At 33.9% G+C, this 23508-nt stretch overlaps 1 protein-coding gene across 1 annotated transcript in view; it reads left to right on the top strand.

Annotated features, from left to right (window-relative positions):
* The window catches only part of GALNTL6 (polypeptide N-acetylgalactosaminyltransferase like 6), a 1222618-nt gene that overhangs the window by 400583 nt on the left and 798527 nt on the right, over positions 1–23508 (top strand). Inside the window, exon 2 of the mRNA XM_023226155.2 lies at positions 6444–6552. Coding sequence (XP_023081923.1) covers positions 6444–6552 — 109 coding nt within the window. The remainder of the gene's footprint in view (positions 1–6443; positions 6553–23508) is intronic.

The raw sequence follows: 23508 nt of genomic DNA, 5'->3' as shown, positions 1-23508 counted from the left end.
CACCAAAAAATTTTATGTTCTGATACTAATTTATCAATGTTTGTACATATACAAAAATGCAGAAAGTTCTCTGTAGATTGTTTGAGACCCATTGCATGTTCTGTAATTGAGTTCAAACTGAGGAAGGAAAGAGATGTTAGAAGAATAATAGAAAAACCTTAACTTCCGCATAACATTTTATTCTATTACTCTTCAGTTAGAGAGCCTTTCTTGACTTCCTGTTGCTCAGTGCATAGAGTTCAGAGACCTGTGTATGAATTTTTTTGTTTGGCTTTACCTTATCTTTCTTGGTTCATTTCTTAACATTTTTCTAAGTGATTTTATCTAATAAAGTTTGAATAAATGAATAATAAGAGAATCAGAAAAAGTCTCCACGTTTGTTTGGTTTTATAATTCATAAGATTTAAAGACAGACATACTTGGATCAAATTCTAGTTTGCCACTTAATTAGTTATGGGATCTTGAAGAACTTATTGATGATATGACCTAAACCTTTCTAAACTCTAGTTTATCACCTGGTTCTTAGTTTTCATGTGGATAAAATTACATAAGAATATACATACATTTTCTCCTTTTTCCCATATAGTCCTCCATACAGTTAGTTTTCTGGTAGTGTTCCATTTGCTTAAAACATTTCGTAGGTGTCTTCACTATATAAGAACTTAATCATGCCTAATATAAGAATCATACTCATCACAATATTTTGTTAACATCTCTAGTAACAGAGTTTCAATCACATAACTTATTATTTGTTTAATGATTTAAGAGTTCTCTCTGTGACTATGTTAAGATTTTTCAAGGGCAATGGAAATAACTCAAATATCTGTAAAAATAGCAGGGATGATGAAAACAATTGGCATTTATATATCAAGTTTTGATAAACCAAGGGCTTTCACATACTTTATCATATGTAAGATTTACTCCTCAAAAAGCCTTGTAATGTGGGTAAGGTAGGCATTGTTCTTATTACCCTAATTTCATATGTGAGCTGAGAGACCTAGAAGACCTAGAGGATGTGCCAGTTTTTGCCTATAGTTAGAAACTCTAATTTATATCTTCTGCACTTTGAATCCAGTGTTTTTCTACTACATCATATTTTCTTTTAAAGAACAAATAGAATCATACATATGTGGTTGATTGTGACAATAAAAGTTCATTGATTGATTTATGAAATCTAAGATATGTTTTAGAATACAGATAATCTTTTCTTCACAGAGTTTCACAAATGTGTATTTTATTGTCATCGCATTTGTAGTTATGATAAATAAGTTTGCTCTAATTTAGTGATAAAGAAACAAAGTTTTTTGATTCACCAGGGATTTCCAGACCAACAGCCCTTGGGAGGTGCTTTAAGATTACTAAAAGTTTATACCAGTAGCAGGCATCACCAGAGCCCATCACTCCCTAGAGTAGTACACCCTGGTTTTCATATCCCTATGAAGACTGTGTATCACATTTCTGTCCCTAAAAGGTGCTTGTGTCACATCCCTGACTCCAAAAGGTGTTTTAATTTGTTACCTCTGGTAAATACATTGCTCTTGAGTAATGTTTTTTCCTTGGAAATAGTTTCTTATGACTTATCTAAAAGGATGTTAGTTTCAATGGACTCTGGGATCCCAGCCCTCACTATTACATGTGGTTTCTACTTAATGGATTCTGTCTCCTCTGTCCCTGATATTTTTTCAAGTTAATTATTTGTAGCAATATCACAATGAATAAAAAGTCCTCAAGGTGAAAAACCAGAATAGTGCTCACAAATAAATAGCCAACCTAATTATGGGTCTGAAATATATGCCGCAAGAAGGTACAATACTGTCTATATATTAATTTTACAAGGTCACAGATAATGGATCTGTACTATTGTAATCAAACAGAGGACGCATGGTAGAATCCAAAAAAGAAGCAAATGGTTCTGGGCACTGGAGATTGCTCATGTGAAAGGAAAGGTCAGAATACTTATGCACCATCTACTGGATGGTTAAGCTTTCAAAACCAATGTACTTATATACAAATGCACTGAGATTGATTTAGATTTATTTATTAGGTATGCAAGCATACCTAGTCTGTATATTGGTCATTAGCCCTCAATATGAAAAAATTCTTCAGTAGATTGTGGTACGTTATATGTTAAGGAATTTGACTTTTGTTTTTTTTAAGTTGACCATTGTGTCACATTGCAATTCATATGGATTAGAGGTTCTCAACCCATAGAAAGCCTCAGAATCACCTGGTGAATTTGTTATCACACAGACCTCTGTCTCTCTGTTAGTTTTTGATTTACGAGACCTGAGTTGGGAAAAAGGAATTATTTCTAATAAGTTCCCAGGATGGCCGGGTGCGATGGCTCACACCTGTAATCCTAGTTTACTCAGATGGCTGAGGCACGAGAATTGCTTGAGCCAAGGAGGCGGAGGTTGCAGTGAGTGGAGATTGCCCCACTGCACTTCAGCTTGGGCAACAGGGTGAGACTCTGTCCCAAAAATAAATAAACAAACAAACAGATAAATAAATAAGTAAATAACTAGTTCCCAGGTAATGCTGATGCTGCTGGTCTATGGGTAGCACTGATAATAAATAATAAACAAACAAACAAATAAATAAATAAAAATAAAAATAATTAAAAAAAAAAAAACAAAAACTAGTTCCCAGGTAATGCTGATGATGCTGGTCTATGGGTAGCATTGATACCTATAGAAAAGATATTAGTGTAGCAAATCCCCCAGATACCCTTTACTAGAGCAGTTTCGGATGGTCTGATTTAGCCTGATTCCCCTACCATTATAAAGTGTTCTGTTGATACTAACACACCTTGCTAGAGCACTAATAGTGGCTGAGAATGCCTAATAATTTTTATTTGAGATTTATGTTTTACATAAAATAACACTTGCAAATAGTTTTTTAAATCTAATCATACTATGAAGACTATAGTGGTAACCAGCAATCCCCTTGCCCACCTCCCCTGCTTGCAATTTCTGATACCCAGGGGCAACTATGTCAATCTTTTGTTTTCATTCTGTCATATGACTCCATATTTATAGATAACGTGTATATTACTCTTCTCTATTTTTTTCCTATTTTGGTTTTATCTACTGCTTTCCCATTAAAGAAAATATCTATTTAACTGTCTTATTCCAGTCTTTCCCTCAACCTCCAGTATAGTTATGTTAGTTAAGCCAATATTCCGGTTAGATTATTCATATCTGAATCAAACAATGTGCTATGATTAGGCTTTCTTTTTTATACATTGTTTTTGTTTCTTATAGCCTTATCAATTGGCACACTTTTCATTTGCTTAGTTTTTAACATATATCATTAATTAATTCTAATCTCTTTGGAAGAACTGTAACTCTCAATATTTTTTTAAAGAAAAGAAGTAAGTTGTGTGTGTGTGTATGTGTGTGTGTGTGTGTGTGTTTTCCCACACAGAGGCATCCTTTCTGGAGCTTCTCTCCATTCCATTATACAGTGGGATTGGAGGATCTCTGAACTTGCTACCATTTTGCCACCTCTCTGCAATGTTGTATTTTTTCCCTCTGTCTCTCATTTTGTTTGTTGTTTGTTTTTCTGTTTCTCAGTAGGGTTCCTTTGACCTTCGTTTTCCAAACTGTCTCTTACTTTTTCTCTCCCTGATATCACATTTTTACATTTCAGGAACTCTCTCTGATTCTCTAAATGCTTCTTTTTTAAATTTCTGTATCTCTGAAGGAACTTTTCTGAAAGTTCTTTGAGAAAATTAAATTTAGAATTTTTGAAGTTTTTATCTGCACCTTATATTACCTTTGTTTTCTTCAAGTTTGGTAAGCCTTTTGTTTCTTTCTGGCCTCTTAATTGTATGTTAAAGGCTCTCCGAAATCCCTGGAAATCCTTTGCTGCCTATTCATACTCATGAGTGAAGCTGTGAAAATAGTGACATGAAGTTCTCTGTATACAGAAGGGCTTGCTAATTAAGCTATTTCCCACATGGTTACTGGGCGTGGACCTAGGAGCCAGTAGCGGTATCTCTTCCAGTTGATTTCAATTCTCCAGGTAGGAATTCCTCATCTCTTATGTAAGGATGTCAGCTGTGGACTGGCAGCTTTCTGGAAGTCTAGTAAAGGAAGATACCTTCATTAACAATGTTTGATACATAGGGTAACATGGAACTATGATTTTCACTGCAGTTTGACAACCTTATATTCAACTGTTTCTAGTGGCCTGAGAACATACCATTCATGCTCCAGTCTTTTATGGATGGGAGTACAGTGGATGGCCCTCAGAATTCACCCCCTTGTTTGAGTTGAAGAGAGAACCCAGAAGAGTCTAACTTCCTCTTGTTAAAAATGGTCACTCTTTATCTTTTCACCTTTAACCTGACAATCGGATATATAAAATGTCCCCAGTTTTTACATATTTTGAAAATTCAGTGCCATAAAAAATACTTCCTTCCCAGTAGTTCCCAGCTATTTACAAAAACTTTATGTGAGTTCTAATATCTTCTTTCCTGATGCATCTGATGCTTTATTGTCATTTTCATTTGACTTCTGGAGAGAGTAAATGTTAACTTTTGTGTTCAATCAACTTTTGTTCAATCTGCATTATATTACTACTTATTAAGAATTCGCTATCTTACATATATCAAAACAAGGAAAATAGTGTCCCTGGTACCCAGAAAGAGCTCACACACTGGAGTTTATACAAGAATACCTCCATGTTTCATGTTAAAATTTATTTTAAAATTATCTATTTTAATCTGAAAGTTATGTTTGTAAATTAGTATTATCTAAATCAGTGTAGGAGATTTTCATTAATGCTCAGTACTTACCACTGTAAATGCATGGCTGAGACAAAACATGGGTTATGCATTTCATATTCATTTGATTCTTTAATACTTTCTATGCATAACTGAGTTCTAAAATTTCTAATTATAAAATGATCAATTCAAAAAATGCTTGACTTTTTAAAATGTTTGCTATATATTGCCAAACCTGTACTTTTCCGTTTTCTTTTACTTTTACTATGTCATTTTCTATTTACTTTTCCATAACTTTTGTTTCATCTTCCTTTAAAAAGTTATCATCATTCCTAATATTTTATATAAATTCACCATAATCTTTGTATATTTGTCCCTGTTTTTTTCTGAGCTTACCAATATTATGAGCAACAAATTCTTTGAAATATGTAGATTATAGTCACCTGATTGGGAAAATATTTTCTCTGATTTTAACTACCTTTTTTAAGGAAAGAATATTATGCCCCATTTTTATCCTTTCAAAACAAGTATATCTTTTATAAACTATGAAGATAGGCTAAAGGTAGATAATTTTTCAAAAGCATAATGGCTACATTATCTAAAACTAAGAAATAATACATTTTGTATCTTGAAAAGGCTGTTAGAATAAAATTACCTCACTGAAATTATTCATCTTTTGGCTGAATTGACTTTTTCTTTTTGCTTTCTAGAATTTTATTTTCTTCATTCAGTTGATGTATTACTTATTTCCAAAAAAGAACAAAAGAAAAAATAGTATGTAAATTTGAAAACACTTATTTTACATTATCTTGACTACAAGATTGTGAAGATAAATTTTATTCAAAATGATTATTGTTTCTTATTACCAGGAATAAACACCACAAAAAAGAAGTAGCTTCAGCGATGTACACAGAAATAATTTTCACGTTGACATGATAACATATTGGACTTTGGAAAAGCATGAACTGTATTTTGTGACTGTAGTTGATGACTGGGTGATACTTTCAACTCTAAGTGTAAACATGCACTATGTTTCCAGAAATCTAGATGAGAGACAGTATTTAATAGTTTTTAAGAGCACAGTTTTGATCTTAACAGAACTGGTCCAAGTCCTGGCTCTGCCACTGTGGTTTACCTCAAGTTATTTTAGTTATTTGATCCTCAGTTTACTCAGCAGAAAAATGGCGATTTACAATCCGAGGCTATCATAAGGATTAAACAAACTTCTGTACACAGAGTATTTAACATAGAACCTGGCACATAGTGAGCATTCAATGAATGGTTGCTAATGTTACTACAAAGCCGTTCAGATATGTTTGATCAAAATAAATAAAACTGTACCAATTCCAAACAAAATTAATTCAAAGCAACACCAAAATTGGTAGCATTATCAGTATTTACACCTTGGGCAAATAAAAACAGCTAGCCATTTATGCTTACAGGTGACACACTAAATATGAGTGTCTCTGGATGAAATAAAATAGGGAATGGTAGTTGTTGTGGGAGAGGTGTGCTCTCGTTTTAAAGGTTAAAAAAAAGAATTTTAAATGTTTATAAATCTGGTCACCAGCGATAGCTTTCTTTTCACTATACACAGAGGATTCACTTATTTAACAGATATTCTTTGACTGCCTATTATGTGCCCGGCTGTGTTTACCTACCATGCAAAAGGAAATACCTCCTTTTTATGCTTGAATACTTTCCTTTTCCACAGACATTTCCACTGGGCCTGGGAGATGGGCAATTCTATTCATGGACAGATGGTTTGAGAAGAAAGGACTGGCATGACTATGAAAGCATTCAGAAAGAGGCTATGCGCTCAGGTATGAAGTTCAGTGTACGCCAAAGTGCTACATCACTCGCAGCAGTGTCTCATTTGTCACGTAAAGGATCTCTAATTAGCATTTCTTCTGCACACAGTAAAGTATGTTTCATGGGGATATTGGAGGTGATACTAGACAGAACCTAAGTGACTTCAAATTTCATAGAGAAAACAAATAATGAATAGTCTTTTTAATATTAGCTGCAGTAAAAGTCATTAAAATTTAATAAATATATAGTACTGTATATTCCCAACTGCTTGTTAATAATTTCTAGGGATATCCTGGGATTTATCAACAAGACTTGACCTGGTAGATATGTATCTTGAGCAAGATTCACTCCTTAGAGCTGAAGTGTATCTAACTGGCAATGCAAAGTATTTAATTTCTACCAACATTTCTAGACACTGGCAGGACATACAGCAAGCCAGCAGGTCAAGCAGATGGGTTTCTAAGGTTGGCAATAGTTGGAAAAGCAATCAGGCAGTTAAATGGAATCAAGTAGGTCTGTTTATTTGTAGCAGAGTTCTAGACTTGTGCTAGAGTTAAAGGACAAAGTAGCAGGAAAGAATAAGTCTTTATACTTTGGGAGGCCAAGGTGGGCAGATCACGAGGTCAGGAATCGAGACCATCCTGCTGACATGGTAAAACCCCATCTCTACTAAAAATACAAAAAAATTAGCCAGGCCTGGTGGTGGGCACCTGTAGTCCCAGCTACGTGGGAGGCTGAGGCAGGAGAATGGCCCAGGAGGTGGAGCTTGTAGTGAGCTGAGATCAAGCCACTTCACTGCGGCCTGGGCGACAGAGCAAGACTCCGTGTCAAACAAACAAACAAACAAACAAACAAACAAAAGATAAGTCTTTCTAGAAGGACTTAAAGATTAGGTTGTTGTGAACAGAAATTCAGAAGGGTATATAAGTAGAAATCCAGTGAAAGTGAATAACTCATGATAGGAAACCCATATTCTTTTGTTCAGCCAAGTAAGTTATTTTCTCAGTGAGGATGTCACAGAAATAGAGCAGCTACAGTTTGGTAAAGACATCTCAGCAGCCATGAGACACTGCATTCAAGGTCAAATCAGCAGCCGAATTATGACTAGCTGCGGTGTGAGGTCCTCTTACTCAACTAGAGTTAGGAACAAAATTGTTCTGGGCTGTGAAATGTTTGTAGCTCTGTATCAGGTATGACTGACTTAATTACAGTCTTTTTTATTTTCTTCCATTCCTTTTCTTCAAAAAAAGGCCTGCCCCACGCCCTATCCTCAACTTTATTAAAGCAGCTTATTCCAAAGATGTTCCCTGTTTTCAGAGAATCAACTTCTTCCAGGTTCTATCTATCATCTTTCCACCTTGGCAGTGACCCCATGAATGGTCGTGAAAGTGAGTTCCTTACCAGCATCCTCACTTTTCTAGTACTTTTATCTTTTTCCTCTATTTGCTTGATCAACCCTGTATTAATCCAACTACTTGTTTCTCCTTATGACCCCAGGATGCTGAAGTTTTTTGGAATGTTTTCATAATCTTACCAATTGAATCTTCCACAAGTTAATAATAATAATAAAATTGCCCAAATTTATCTAATGCATGTTTTCTACTAAGTGCTTTACATATGTATTTTGTTTAAATCTCAGAATAACTCTGATAGGTATCCCAAATTAAATAAAATTGAGTTCCTATGAATTTATTAAATTTTATCCATGTTCAAACAGCTAATAATTTGCAGCTCTGGATTAAGAACCAGGTCTTATCATGGTCCATTATACTCCACTGTTAAATAATAATATTTGGACAATATGGAGTAACGGCAAGGACACAACAGGAGAAAGACACACCTAGGTTCAAATCCTAGCATTTCCACACAGGCTCTGTGGTGAATCAATTTCTGTTTCTGATATTCTACTTTGTAGAATTTATTTAAGGATTAAAGATAATATACCTACTGTAATTATCCAATTATTTGGACATATTGGAAACTCAACTAATGATAACTGTAATTATTAATCCATCTAAGTTACTTTAACATGAATTGGTGTGCCTATCCTTTGCTTGTACCAATGAGTTTTGAATACAAAATCCAGTGCTTCACATTTATATATGCTCCATATCACCCTTTCCACCTCCTGAATAAACTTGTCTTTCTATCTTCATCTTTGCTTGGACCAAGGGAAAACTGATCTATAAAAGAAATTGGTAATATCACAAGTTTTTAAGTACAAATTCTTTGTGTAATTAAAAAACTTTTAAATAGTATAATTTTTTTTTCCACTGGAGGATATATGATAAATTTATACACTAAAATTTACTATTTTTATACAATGCAATATATCATAAATAAAAGTGTATTAAAACATACATGTGTGTACACACACACTCAGGTACAGAGTCAAAATCAAATAAACATCTGTGTATTTCATGTATAGGACAAGAAAAAGGATCATTTGTGCCATTGTGACCCCTCCAAGACTTTAATTTTGTGTTTACTCTATTATTTTTCTCTGTAGTTTTTACTGCCAGTGTATTTATCCTGAATCAAATACTGGTAAGTCTTGCCAGTGTTTGACCTTTATCTAAAAATTTAATTTTACTGTATGACTTTCTTCTTTCACTCAAAAATATTTTTGAGATTTATCTAGGTCAATGCGTGAAATGTTGGTTCATTTTTACTGTTGTTACATTTTCTGTAACATTGTCCTCTTGGTGGGCCTTTGAATAGTTTTAGTCGTTGTGTATAATGCTGCTATAAGTATTCTTGTGCATGGTTCTGGGGTAGAGACAATATTTTATTAAGGTACCTATTTAATAGTAGATTTGTATGTCTAGAGAATGCACAGTTGAACTTTATTAGGGCATGACTAGCTGCCAAAATTGATACACCGATTTCATTTTAATCAGTAATGGATAGAATTCTCATTGCTGTACATTCTTGTGAATATTTGAAATTGTCTGACTTTTCCCCAAATTTGGTGATATGAAATAGTCTCTCACTGTTACTTAGATTTGCATTTTATTAATACAAACACATTAAAATGTGGATGATATCTTTTTTATGCTTTTGGGCCATTTGTTCTTCCTTTTTGGTAAAGGTCCTATTCATTTCTGTTTCCATCTTTTGAATTATTTGCTCCACACAGTGTTCTTGATTTATTTTAAATTATATCTTTGGTGGTTATATTTAGTGACAAGAACTTATCCTACATTTTGTAGACTATTTTAAAAAATCTCTTTATGTATGGTTTAATGAATAGTTTTCAATTTTGAGATAGCCAAATTCAGCAATCATTTGTAAAAGATAGGTCATACTGATGTTCTACATTGGCTTTTAAAAATTTGATAATTTTGGCTGGACACAGTGGCTCACACCTGTAATCCCAGCACACTGGGAGGCAGCGGAGGGAGGATTGCTTGAGCCCAGGAGTTTGAGAGCAGCCTGGGAAACATAGTGAGACCTCATCTCTACAATTAAAAATATATATATATTCTTCCAGGTATGGTGACATGTGCCTGTGGTCTCAGCTACATGGAAGGCTGAGGCAGGAGGATCACCTGAGCCTGGAATTTGTGGCTGCAGTGAGCTATCCAGTCTGGGCTGGAAACCCTGTCCCTAAATAAATAAACAAACTTGATAATTTTACATTTTACATTTGGGTCTTAAATCCACTTAGTGTTCATTTTTATATAATGTGAGATAGGGATCCAATATTTATTTAGTTTTTATTCACTTAACCAATTATTAGCAACATTTATTAAGAAATTTGTCTTTCCTTCCATTGCTCTGAACTATTGACTCTATTATAAATTAAATTCACATATTTGTTTGGTCTCTTTCTGGGTTCTCAATCTTTTTCTGTGAGTAAAAATCCCTGTGCTAATGCCACAATAGCTAATGTACTATATCTTTATTACAGCTATTAATAGCTGGTATAGCTCACCAAAAAAGAGCTACATTCTTGCTCTTCTTTTGGTTGTCATTCTTACATTGTATTCTTCCTTAAAATTTTGTATTCAGTTTTAAATTTCACATTAACATACGAAGATATGCAGAAAAAAGTGGGAATTTTTGAATTGTATTTAGCCTATGGATGAATTAGAGGATTATTGATATTTTCCAATATAGAATATTCTATGGTACATTATTATATCTATTTGCTACTTCTTTATTATATTTAAGGATGGCTTTGTAATTTTGTTCTCAGATTATGTTTAGTATTAATCTTAGTAAACTAATGTTATATTGATTTTGTTCACATAACGATTATATTGAAATTCCTCATTATTTCTAATTGTAATATAGAAATGTTAATAACTCTTAACACTGACATGAATTTAGAAAATGTTCTAAGGTTTTCTATTAATTCAAAACATTTACCAATAGTTTATTTTGGATTTTCAAAATGTAGACACTCATATTTGCTAGTAATGACAGTGATTTTAAAAATGTTTTTTTCTATTCTAGACCTATAATTTTAGTTTTAGTTTTCTCCTATTATTATAATTGCTAAGAACTGCAGTGTAACATTGAATAGTTGGTAATAATGGCTACTTCCGGCATTTTATGATTCTCACAAAAGGAATTTAAGTGCTCATTTTGAGATTTTATCTGCCTGTCTATTGTTAGATCAGTTTATCTAATGTAAATACATTTTATCATGTTTATTAACACAATACAAATATACTATGCACTTTGACAAATACACTTATGTTACTTCTGAATCTGTTTTGCTGAGAGTTTGTGACTTTCTTTTAACCTGAAGGAGTGCTGATTCTATTAAAAGTTTTCTGTTCATTTGCATTTATTAACATAGATAAGATAAATTTTCTCCTTTAATCTGTTATTCGGGTAAATTGTATCTGTTGCTTTTCTAACAGAAACCAAATTTGTTATTCTAGACTAAATCTTTCTTTTTTTAATAACTATATTTGATTTGTTAATATTTTGTTTGGCATTTTCAAATCTTTACCTATGAATTAATATTGGCCCCAAATTTTCTATTCTTATCAAGTCTTTGTCAAGTTTTGGTAGCAGTATAATGACAGCTTCATAAAATGACTGTTTAATACTTGCTGTTTTTTATACTTCATAATTGTTGGTTGTGAGCTAGAATTATTTCTTCAGTGATCATTATGAATTTTTTTGTGGATGAAGCTCTGTTGACCTGAACTTTCCTTGGAGCATACATTTTTAACCACTTGGCTAACATTTTATGTAGTTATAGTAGTAGTTGATTATTGATTTCTTCTGGAACTAATGGTATTCTTCTAGTAATTTGTCCATTATATCTAAATGTTTATATTTATTAGCACAAATTTATTTACCTATTCTTATGTCGTCATAAGATTTTTGTAATGCCTGCAATGCTTAAATTTATATACTTTTTTCAGATACTGTTTTTTTTTTCCTGCTTTCTTAATCTATTTCTATAAAAATTTTTCAGTTTTTTATATGTTTGTTTGTTTGAGATGGAGTCTCACTCTGTTGCCCAGGCTGGAGTGCAGTGGTGTGATCTCGGCTTACTGCAAGCTCCACCTCCCGGGTTCAAATGATTCTCCTGCCTCAGCCTCTTGAGTAGCTTGGACTAAAGGCACGCACCACCACGCACGGTTAATCTTTGTATTTTTAGTGGAGACAGGATTCTACCATGTTGGCCAGGCTGGTCTCGAACTTCTGACCTCTGTTGATCTGCCCAACTTGGCCTCCCAAAGTGTTAGGATTATAGGCATGAGCCATTGCCCCAGGCCAAAAATTTGTCACTTTTGTGACATACTTCAAAAGCCAGTTTTTTGTCTCTGTTCATCTATTTTATTTTTCTCTAAATTTTTCTGACTTTTAAAAAATTTTGTTTGCACTAACTTTTTTATTTTTCACTTTTAAAATTTCAACATTTAGTTTTGTTTCAGGGGATATGTATGCAGGTTTGTTACAAGGGTATATTGCATGATGCTGAGGTCTGGAGTATGATGGAACCTGTTACTCTGGTTCTGAGCATAGTGCCCAGCTGGTAGTTTTTCAGTACTTACCCACTCCACTCCCTATGCCCTGTAGTTCCTAGTATCTCCTATTCCCATCTTTTTGTCCAAGTATGCCCAGTGTTAACCCATAAATGGGATAACTCCCACTTATAAGTAAGAATATGTAATACTTCATTTTCTGTTTCTGGGTTAATTTGCTTAGGATAATGACATCTAAGTGCATCCATGTTGCTGCAAAGGACATTATTTCATTCATCATTATGGCTGCATAGTATTCCATGGTATACTTAAAAATAAATTTATACCTCCTAATTTCAGTCATTTTTCTATTGTAGAATAATCATATGGGAAACTAAATTCCCCTCTAAATATTACTTTAACTACATTGCACTGCTCTGTGATCCAGTGTTTCACATTGTATTTATTTTTCTTTCAATATGTTTTGAAATGTCTAGCCCACTTAAAAAGCACTGATATTATCTTAAAATAAGAAAATTCAGAAACTCTTTCACAATGAAATCTCACTAATCTTTGTAAAAGTATATTAGCATGATAGGCAGCATGTATTTCATTACATAATTTGTTAGTGTGTTCATTAATGTTGTTACATTTATGTTTTGTTATGGTAATTACAGCTCTGTGGAATATTTGGTGATTTTTGAGATATCAGATACTTTATTTTATTTTGTTTTACTTTTAATTTTAGGGATACATTTGCAGGTTGATTCTATAGATAAATTGCAAGTTGTGGGAGTTTGGTGTACATGTTGTTTCATCACCTAGATAATAAACATAGTACTCAATAGGTATTTTTTTTTTGATCCTCAATCTCCTCCTACCTTCATCCTCATGTAGGTCTTTGTGTCTATTGTTCCCTTCTTTGTCTATGTGTACTCAACGTTTAGTTCTCACTTATAATAAGAACATATGATATTTAGTTTCCTGTTCCTGCTTTAGTTCACTTAGGATAATGGTCTCCAGCTCCATCCATGTTGCTGCAAAAAACATGATTTCGTCCTTTGTTATGGCTTACATAGTATTCCATGGTACATATTTACCACATTTTACTTATCCAGTCTACCACTGATTGGCACCTAAGTTGATTGCATGTCTTTGTTATTGTGAATAGTGCTGCAATGAACATACACATGCATGTGTCCTTATGGTAGAATGACTTCCTTTGGGTTACGCCCAATTATGGGATCACTGGATTGAATGGCAGTTCAGTTTTAGGTTCTTTGAGTAATCTCCAAAATTCCACAATGGCTGAAGTAATTTATATCCCCATTAGCAGTGATTAGTGATCACTAATGATGAGTGACGTTGAACATTTTTTTTTTTTCATTTGCTTGTTGGCTATTTGAAAAGTGTTCATATCCTTTGCCCACTTTTTAATGGGTTTGTGTATGTTTTCTTGTTAAATTGTTTAAGTTCCTTATAAATCTGGATATTAGACCTTTGTCAGATGCATAGTTTACAAATATTTTCTCCCATTTTGTGTGTTGTCCATAGTTTTCTTTGCTGTGCAGAAGCTCTTTTGCTTGATTCAGTAGCATTTGTCAATTTTTGGTTTTGTTGCAGTTGTTTTTGATGTCTTCATCATGAAAGATTTGCCAGAGCTTAAGTCTAAAATGGTATTTCCTAGGTTTTCTTCAAGGATTTTATAATTTTAGGTTTTACATTTGAGCCTTAATCCATCTTGAGCTGATTTTTGTATATGGTGTAAGGAAGGGGTCTAGTTTCAATCTTCTGTATATGACTAGCCAGTTACCATAGCGCCATTTATTAAGTAGGGAGTCCTTTCCCCATGCTTGTTTTTGTCAGCTTTATCAAAGATCAGATGGTTTCAGGTGTATGGCTTTATATCTGGGCTCTCTAGTCTGTTCCATTGGTCTATGTGTCTATTTTATACTAGTACCATGCTGTTTTTATTACTGTAGCCTTGTAACATTGTTTGAAGTCAGATACGGTGATGCCTCCAGCCTTGTTCTTTTTGTTTAGGATTGCTTTGGCTATTCAGACTCTTTTTTGGTTTCATATGAATTTTAAAATAGCTTTTTTTTAGTTCTGTGTTTAGTTTTATTTAGTTAGTGAAGAACATCATTGGTAGTTCAATACAAATAGCATTGAATCTGTAAACTGCTTTGGGCAGTATAGCATTTTAACAATATTCATCCTGCCTATCATGAGCATGGATTGTTTTTCCATTTGTTTATTTCATCTCTGATTTCTTTGAGCAACGTTTTGTAATTCTAATTGTAGAGATCTTTCACCTCCCTAGTTAGCTTTATTCCTAGGTATTTTATCTTTTTTATGGCTATTGTAGATAGGACTGCATTCTTAATTTAGCTCTCAGCTTGGATGTTGCTGGTGTATAGAAATGCTACTAATTTTTCTACATTGATTTTGTATCCTGAAACTTTGCTGAAGTTGTTTATATGATCTAGGAGCCATTGGCAGAGAGTGGGGTTTTCTAGTTACAAAATTATATTGACTGCAAACAGGAATAGTTTGAATTCCTCTCTTTCTATTTAGATGCTTTTTATTTCTTTCTCTTGCCCAATTGCTCTGACCAGGATTTCAGTACTATATTCAACAGGAGTGATGAGAGAGGGTATCCTTGTCTTGTGTCGGTTTTCAAGGGTGGTGCTTCCAGCTTTTGTCTGTTCTATATGATACTGGTTATGGGTTTGTCACAGATGGCTCTTATTATTTTGAGGTATGTCCTTTCGATGCCTAGTTTGTTGAGGATTTTTGATATGAAGGAATGCTGAATTTTATTGAAAGCATTTGCTGAATCTATTGATATGGTTATATAGTTTTTGTTTATAGTTCTCTTTATGTGATGAATCACATTTATTGATTTGCATATGTTGAACTAACTTTGTATCCCAAGGATAAAGCTTACTTGATCACGATGGATTAGTATTTTGATGTGCTACTGGGTTCAATTTGCTAGTATTTTATTAAGGATTTTTCATCTATGTTTATCAAAGATATTAGCCTATACTTTTCTTTTTTTTTTTTTCTTTTGTCTCTCTACCAGTTTTGGTATCAGGATGATGCTGGTCTCATAGAATGAGTTAGGGAAGAATGTCTCCTACTCAATTTTTTGGAATAGTTTTAGTAAGAATGGTACCCATTCTTCTTTACACGTCTGGTCGAATTTGGCTGTGAATCCATCTGGACAAGGGCTTTTCCTGGTTGGTAGCCTTTTTTCTTATTCCATGTCAGAATGAATTATTGGTCTATTCACGATTTGAATTTATACCTGGTTCAGTTTTAATAGGCTGTATGTTCCCAGAAATTTATCTGTTTCTTCTAGGTTTTCTAACCTGTGTGCATAAAGGTCTTTGTAGTAGTCTCTGGAGATTTTTTGTATTTCTGTGAGATTGTTTGTAATGTCAGCTTTGTAATTTCTGAATATGTTTATTTGGATATTCTCTTTTTGTCTTCATTGATCTTGCTAGTGTTCTATCTTATTTATTCTTTCAAATAACCAACTTCTGCTTTCATTGACCTTTTGTATGCTTTTTTATGTCTCAACTTCATTCAGTTCTACTCTGATCTTGATTATTTCTTGTCTTTTGCTAGCTTTGGGGTTGGTTTGCTTTTGTTTTTCTATTTCCTCAAGGTATGATGTTTGGTTGTTAATTTGAGATCTTTCTAACTTTTTCATGTGGGTGTTTAGTATTATAAACTTTCCTCTTAATGCTACATTGTGTGATTAATTTTAGGATATGTGCCATGTGCTGATAAGAAAGTGTATTATTTTGATTTTGTGAGGTGAGTTCTATAAGTATCTGTTAAGTCCATTTGATCATGTGTTGAGTTTAGAATGCTGAAACTAGATGACCAAACTCATGTGTCTTATGAGGTTTCTACTGAAAGGTCTGCTGTTAGCCTGCTAGGGCTCCACTTGTAGGTCAGCTGCTCCTTCTCTTTAGCTGCATTTAATATTTTTACTTTCATGTTGACCTTGGAGAATCTAATGAATATGTGTCTTGGGGTTCTCTGCATTTCCTGAATTTGAATGTTGGCCTCTTGTGTGAGGTTGGGGAAATTTTCATGAATGACATCCTCAAATATATTTTTCAAGTTGCATACTTTCCCTTTTTTTCTGGCACACGAGTGAGTCATAGATTTGGTCTCTTGACATAATTCCATGTTTTTTGAAGTTTTTGTTTGTTGTTTTTTATTCATTTTTTATTTGTTTTTGTCTGACTAAATTAATTCAGAGGACCAGTCTTACAGCTCTGAGAGTCTTTCCTCAGTTTGGTCTATTCTGCTGTTAATATTTGCAATTGTATTATGAAATTCTTGTAGTGTGTCTTTCAGCTCTATCAGATCAGTTGGATTCTTTCTTTAAATGGCTATTTTGTCTTTCAGTTCCTGATCCATTTTGTTGTAATCTTAGATTTCTTGGATTGAGTTTTGAGTTCCTCCTTAATTTCCATAATCTTCATTCCTATCCATATTCTGAATTCTATGTCTGTCATTTCAGCCATTTTAACTGGTTAAGAATCCTTGCTGGGGAACTACTGTGGTCATTTGGAGGAAAAAAAAAAAAAAAAAGACACTGGCTTTTTGAGTTGCCAGAGTTCTTGTGCTGGTTCTTTTTCATCTGTGTGGGCTGATGTTCCTTTAACTGTGGTATAATTTGATTATAGTCAGTTTACTTTATTTCTGGAAATTTTCAGAGGGTCAAGGTTTTGTTATGGGTCTTTACTTGTAGCTGAATCCTTGTCTTAGTTTTACAGGGTGTGAGTTAGCAAAATATTTTTGCTATTGAAGTTTGGTCTGTGATCCAGCAGATGACTCTTAAGTGTAATGGCTAGTAGGCTGGTAGGTAGGCTTTGCTCAGTCCTGAGGCTCTTCTGTGATTTCTCACATTTGTAGCCACCTTACTTCCCTTCATTTACTTTAAATAATTATTTTTAATAAATAGGTGGTATACGCAGTGGAAGGCATGTTGTTAAACACTAGAGGTGAGTAATCAGAAAAACATATTATTTCCAACTTTGAGGAAATGGAGATTTCTTGAATTAAGAAAAAAAATGTGGCCGGGCACGGTGGCTCAAGCCTGTAATCCCAGCACTTTGGGAGGCCGAGACGGGTGGATCACGAGGTCAGGAGACCGAGACCATCCTGGCTAACACGGTGAAACCCCGTCTCTACTAAAAAATACAAAAAACTAGCCAGGCGAGGTGGCGGGCGCCTGTAGTCCCAGCTACTCGGGAGGCTGAGGCAGGAGAATGGCGTAAACCTGGGAGGCGGAGCTTGCAGTGAGCTGAGATCCGGCCACTGCACTCCAGCCCGGGCGACAGAGCGAGACTCCGTCTCAAAAAAAAAAAAAAAAAGTAAAAGGAGCAATTGAAAGACAGACCTTAGGACCTTATGAGTAGCATCAGGATTCTCTCCTGGCATATCTGTGCCTTTAGAGTTAAACCAAACTGTAAAGATTATTCACATTTGTTAATGTTCAAAGAAATCCAGAGTTTTTATTATTTCATAATCTTACACATCATTATTTTGGTGTTAGCATTGGCCAAACCAATTTATTGGCAGAAGAAGGGTATAAAACCCAGCATTGCAGGAGCAGGAAGGCTTCCAAAGTGAGGTAAGCCAAATTTTAAGGCATTAAGGCATATGCTAACATCAGTTAAGAGTTATGCTTTTACCCAGTTAACTCTGATTTCTCATTCTTATAAGTAGCCACTAACCTAGTCATACCTTAAGCATTGTATTCTTTTTTCTCACCTTATATATTCTATGTATAATACCATTATAGTTCATTTAACTAGTTTTATGTTTTATGAGAATTTATTGACACTATATTTTATCTTTTAACAGTTTAACTGCACCTCTCAGCTGTACATTATCACAAAATAGATTAGCATGTTCTTTAATCTTCATCAAATTATTAATACAAGTTGAAGGAAAAGAATTTCAATACAAATTCCTTTGATACAATATAAAAGACAATGTACATTTTGATATTGATTCATTATTCAATATACATTGAGTATAATTATAGTAGCCGAAGAGCTATCTAGTTGACATCTCTCCACATATAATTTTTTTTTTTTTTGAGATGGAGTCTTACTCTGTCGCCCAGGCTGGAGTGCAGTGGCGCGATCTCAGCTCACTGCAAGCTCCGCCTCCTGGGTTTATGCCATTCTTCTGCCTCAGCCTCCCTAGTAGCTGGGACTATAGGTGCCCACCACCTCACCCGGCTAAGTTTTTGTATTTTTAGTAGAGACAGGGTTTCACCGTGTTAGCTAGGATGGTCTCGATCTCCTAACCTTGTGATCCACCCATCTCGGCCTCCCAAAGTGGTGGGATTACAGGCTTGAACCCCCATGCCCAGCCATAATTTTTTTTAAGTAATACATTTTTGAAATAAAAGTAAACTCTGCCTATGGCATTTTATGGAACTATAGATCTAACAAATTGTGCTGGGAGTTGAGAGGGGAAATGCAATTGCTTAGATAACTTTTTTAAATATATGATGTTCCCTGTTTATTGTAACTTCCTTTTATAAGTGGTAAAAACATACATTTTAAATAATCCGTTCAGAGGTATGTGTGTGTGTGATGTGTATGTGTTTTATAAAATCATTATATCACTGATATATATTTCTAGAAAGCATTTGTTTTTAGTTTTGAAGTTTAAAATTATTTTGTTTTTATTTTAACTCAAAATATTGTCACTGTATTTGACACTTGTTTTTGGATTAAAATATGAGTGAACTCAACATTTTTAAAAAGCTGGTTTCAACCCTTCTATATGATCTATTTTGTTGAAACATTTTATACTCTCATCTAATCAATGTATGTATTCCACGATAAGCCTCAGGAATTCCATGAAATTATGTCTTTTTACTACTTCAATTTGTCTTAATTAGTCATACTGGTAAGTTTGAATATCCGAGGTTTTATTGAGTCTTCTGTCATTTTATTCATTTACTAATTCAAGATATACTTTTAAATGTCAAATACTGCACCAAGCTCTGGAAGGAAATTTTAGAAAAAGAATAACTACAGTGGTTCTTGAAATGGATAAGGCATTGTGGGAGGAGCTCTCGCTGTTTATTGACACTGTGGCCATTCTGATGCAAACCACCAGTGTCTCCTGCCTAAACTATTTCAGTAAGTGTCTTAACTGATCTTGCTCCAGAGCTCTTCAAATGAAAGTCAGAATGATCATCTGAACATATATAATCAGATCATTTCACTCCTCTGCTCAAATGCCTTCAAAGGCTGTTAATCATATTCAAAAATAAATCCAAGTTTATTCCACAACCCGTAAGGCCCAACATGATGTATACCTGACCCATGTCTCTGACCTCAACTCTTAATTGATTTGTGCTCAGTTTCTCCACTGGCCACAATGGCCTCCTTGTTCTTCCACAAATGTACTAAACACGTTCCAGCAATTTTTCACTTCCTGCTCTTGCTGCTTTGAGCACTTTTCATACATATCTTCACAAACCTACTTGCCCCTTCCTTAAAGTCACCAGATCATATGTCCCCAGTTTAGAAAGGCCTGCCAATCACCATATAATCATATGTGGATATCGTTACTGTATTCACTCTCTATCCTTTTACTCTGCTTACAATTTCTTTCTAGCAAGTATCTTCCTATCTATATTTATACACATGTATTTACGTTCAATGAATCAAAATATATGATTTCATGAAATATAACCACTTGTCCAAGGGCTTTAAGTCACAAGATGGTCTTGAATCATTTGAACTGGGCTTTTGCAATAACAGCAATCCTACATTAGGAAAGTATCCTGAGAACCTGCCACAACATGGTGGTTGTTTTCCTCTTTTGGAGATTGCTTCTCATTTCCTCTTAAATCCCATGATTGAAGTCACTAAGGGGTTTTACTAATTGCTGCAAATTGCCATAGCAAAACATTTAAAGTATATGCACTGAAACCCCATTTGAGAAGTGGGAATTTACCATGCTTTGAATGATTAATGATAGGCTTTCCTAAGTTCCTGTAAACAGCATCTCACTTTAGTGCTGATCGGGGACCTGTTTTGCTCCAAAATGTCTTTATTCTCCATAATTGAACAAGACTGTGAACTAAACAGAATGAGAAGCAGAAATGTGCAGCATTTGGGTGAGACTAACTATGTTGCTTTCAGAAAGTAAAAATAGCAACCATTGCTATGGCTACAATGGGTTTCTGGTCATCTTTTACTGAAGCCTCATGTCTCTTAAAAATATTATCTGGCACCCTTTTTATTACTATCCACAATGTCACATTATTTATTGTTAATAGTTGACTATAATTTAAACATCTAGGATGTGCTCTCAATAAATGTCATAATGAGATTTGTTGGGAAGTGGTCAACTTTGGGGGTTATTACCAAAACAATATTCATTATTATTCATAAGGTTAAAATTAACTTTTAATGAAATATTTCCTTTGTCAATCATTGAATAATAATGAAAATGTAAAATGGAAATGAAAAGAGACTGTGAGCATTCTGTTGAGATGTATCATTTAGCTGTCTAAAATTAGAACACAACTTAGCTGAAACTAAACTGAACGATAATTATTTAGAGGAAAAATCCCTTCAATCTTAAAATAAAAAACAGCAGTGTAGAAATATCTTAGGAGATTTATTAAACTGCAATCAATTTATATTAAAAGATATAAATAATGCCAGCTTTTAAACATAATTCAATTTAACTATTTGTTGCAAAACTCATAATGTCTATCTTTAGAAATATCAACTTCCTATGGGCAAGTATGCATAAGATTATTTTGCCCTATTATTCCCATTAGTTAAAATGTGGTTGAATAATAGCAACTATCACAGATTTATTTGTTAATTAAACTTCCTGGGCTTTAGTGTTTGTCTTGCATATAGAATATGAAGGATATTTATATCATCACATAACCCTGATTGCTGTGCCTATATGACTGTAACTTGAAGCAACTATCATATGTTATCTCATGCCATCAAATCTATTCAATTGATACACAGTCTCTCAAAAAAATTTTCACAAGGGGATCTGTATAAACATATTTCAAGTAGAGCTATGTCGCTTTGATTCAGGATTTATATTACAAGACAAACATGTTGGGAGCTTCTCCCCCAAATCTTTTATCCTTTTAGTATTATATTTATGTTTTTGCAAAAATCTCTTTCATATGGTAGTAGTTGTGACTGCTATCAAATTGTTTCTAGCTGTAAATGCCCCACATTTGTGAGGAGTCATGTGAGTAGATTATAACCCTTGATCATGAAGAAACAAGAAAATATTCTGCTGAAGGAACACGGTATCTGGTAAGAGTCAAGAAGGAAAACATCAGAAGCATCTAGTAAAGCAAAGGATTGGAATATAAATTATTGCACACACTAAGGTTAAATTGATTTTATGTCTGCCATTCTTTTTCCTGAGGTCTTTTGCCCAATTTTATTTTTCCTAGGTTAACTCATTCCTGCATAGCTGTTAAATGAGGCCAAAATGTAAATTTGTATTTTCTACCAATTTGCCACACAGAAAACTCTAATACCCACCATACCTAATGTTTTTACCTCAGCTCAAATGCTAATCTTTCTGCTAATAGTAGCTCTCCTCCTGAAATTCCATGAAGTTAGATTTGCCACTGTTGCCATGGACTTGATGGGAGGAGTTAAAGTCATCCTTACATTTAGAGTTATAGTTTACATACCAATGTAGCATGTATATAAACACATTCTGGGAAGAAGAGTAAGAACTAAAATTAGAGAACAAATTTTTCATGACTGGGACTATGATGTCACCATTATGACATTAACAAAGTTTTGCAACATGTTAATGCTGTATTTACAGAGAGTCTTCCATGATTTGAGGGACTGTGATTCATTCAAGCCCAGATTAACATTAAAGCAAAACATTGCATTTTAGACATAACTTTATAGAGATCCAAGTGAGTACTTGAACATCCTCCAGAATTCATATCCAAGATCTGGCACAAATTTGTCAGTGATGAGTTACAGGCCTTCTTGGCTCCATTACCTAATGAGTGCTATAGAGGAAATGTATGTGTTTACCCACTAGAGAAGGAAAAGTGCCAGCTCCGGAGCCTGATGGCAACACTTTCGAGAGGCTGACTTCAGAGCCACAATGCCAGTTTGACTTGATGCTCTTTGCCTGAGTAGCAGTGGGTTTTGAGCAGCTTTCATGCCAGACAAAAACAACTGTTTGTTCTGAGACTCTACAATCGCAAAAACATAACATAGAGGGTCCTCCAGAAAGCTAGAAACTCAGAACTGAGATCATGCTAATTTAAAGGAAAATTTCTCTGCCAAAACATATGTATAATAGACTTGCATTGTTTATGACACATAGATACTATAATAAGATGAAAAAATAAGATTTAATGGATAAAGAATTTAATACAGTGTTTGGTGTACTGATGTGAAATGACCAGGAGAGCAAAATAGAATTAGCATTACTAGGCATTTCATTTGATAATGATTTACCTTTCCATGATGACCAACTGAGCCTTAGGGATCCAGTTAAGGATCTTAATAGATCCTTAGGGATTCTATTTTATTATTTGACTAGAATAGCTAGATTAATTTAATTGACATTAACCCAGATAGCAATCTAATAGTATTTGGTCATAGATAATAACTGGGATACCAATATTATGAGTAGTATCCCTTTATGCATATAATTTTTTTTTGTTTTAAGAAATAATAATCATTAAAGAATAACTTTTGAAATTGTGGCAAAAGTTTACAAAGAAATTATTGGATTGATATTTAATTTTAGTAATTGTTTTATAATAGAAATATATGTATGCAACTTAATAAAATACTTTATAAAACTTCTGACAAATACACCACAAATATTTTTATAATCTAAACAAAGGCATTAAATGCATTATCCAAAATTGGGATGTCAATGTCACACTTACAACAAAAATCTAGTATGGTTTACCACAAATCCTTTACTTTCTCACATACTGCTTTC

The sequence above is a fragment of the Piliocolobus tephrosceles genome, chromosome 3 (genome assembly GCF_002776525.5).
Source record: "Piliocolobus tephrosceles isolate RC106 chromosome 3, ASM277652v3, whole genome shotgun sequence".
Taxonomy (NCBI): domain Eukaryota; kingdom Metazoa; phylum Chordata; class Mammalia; order Primates; family Cercopithecidae; genus Piliocolobus; species Piliocolobus tephrosceles.
Note: the sequence above shows the minus strand (reverse complement) of the source record. Positions and strands in the feature narration are given on the sequence as shown.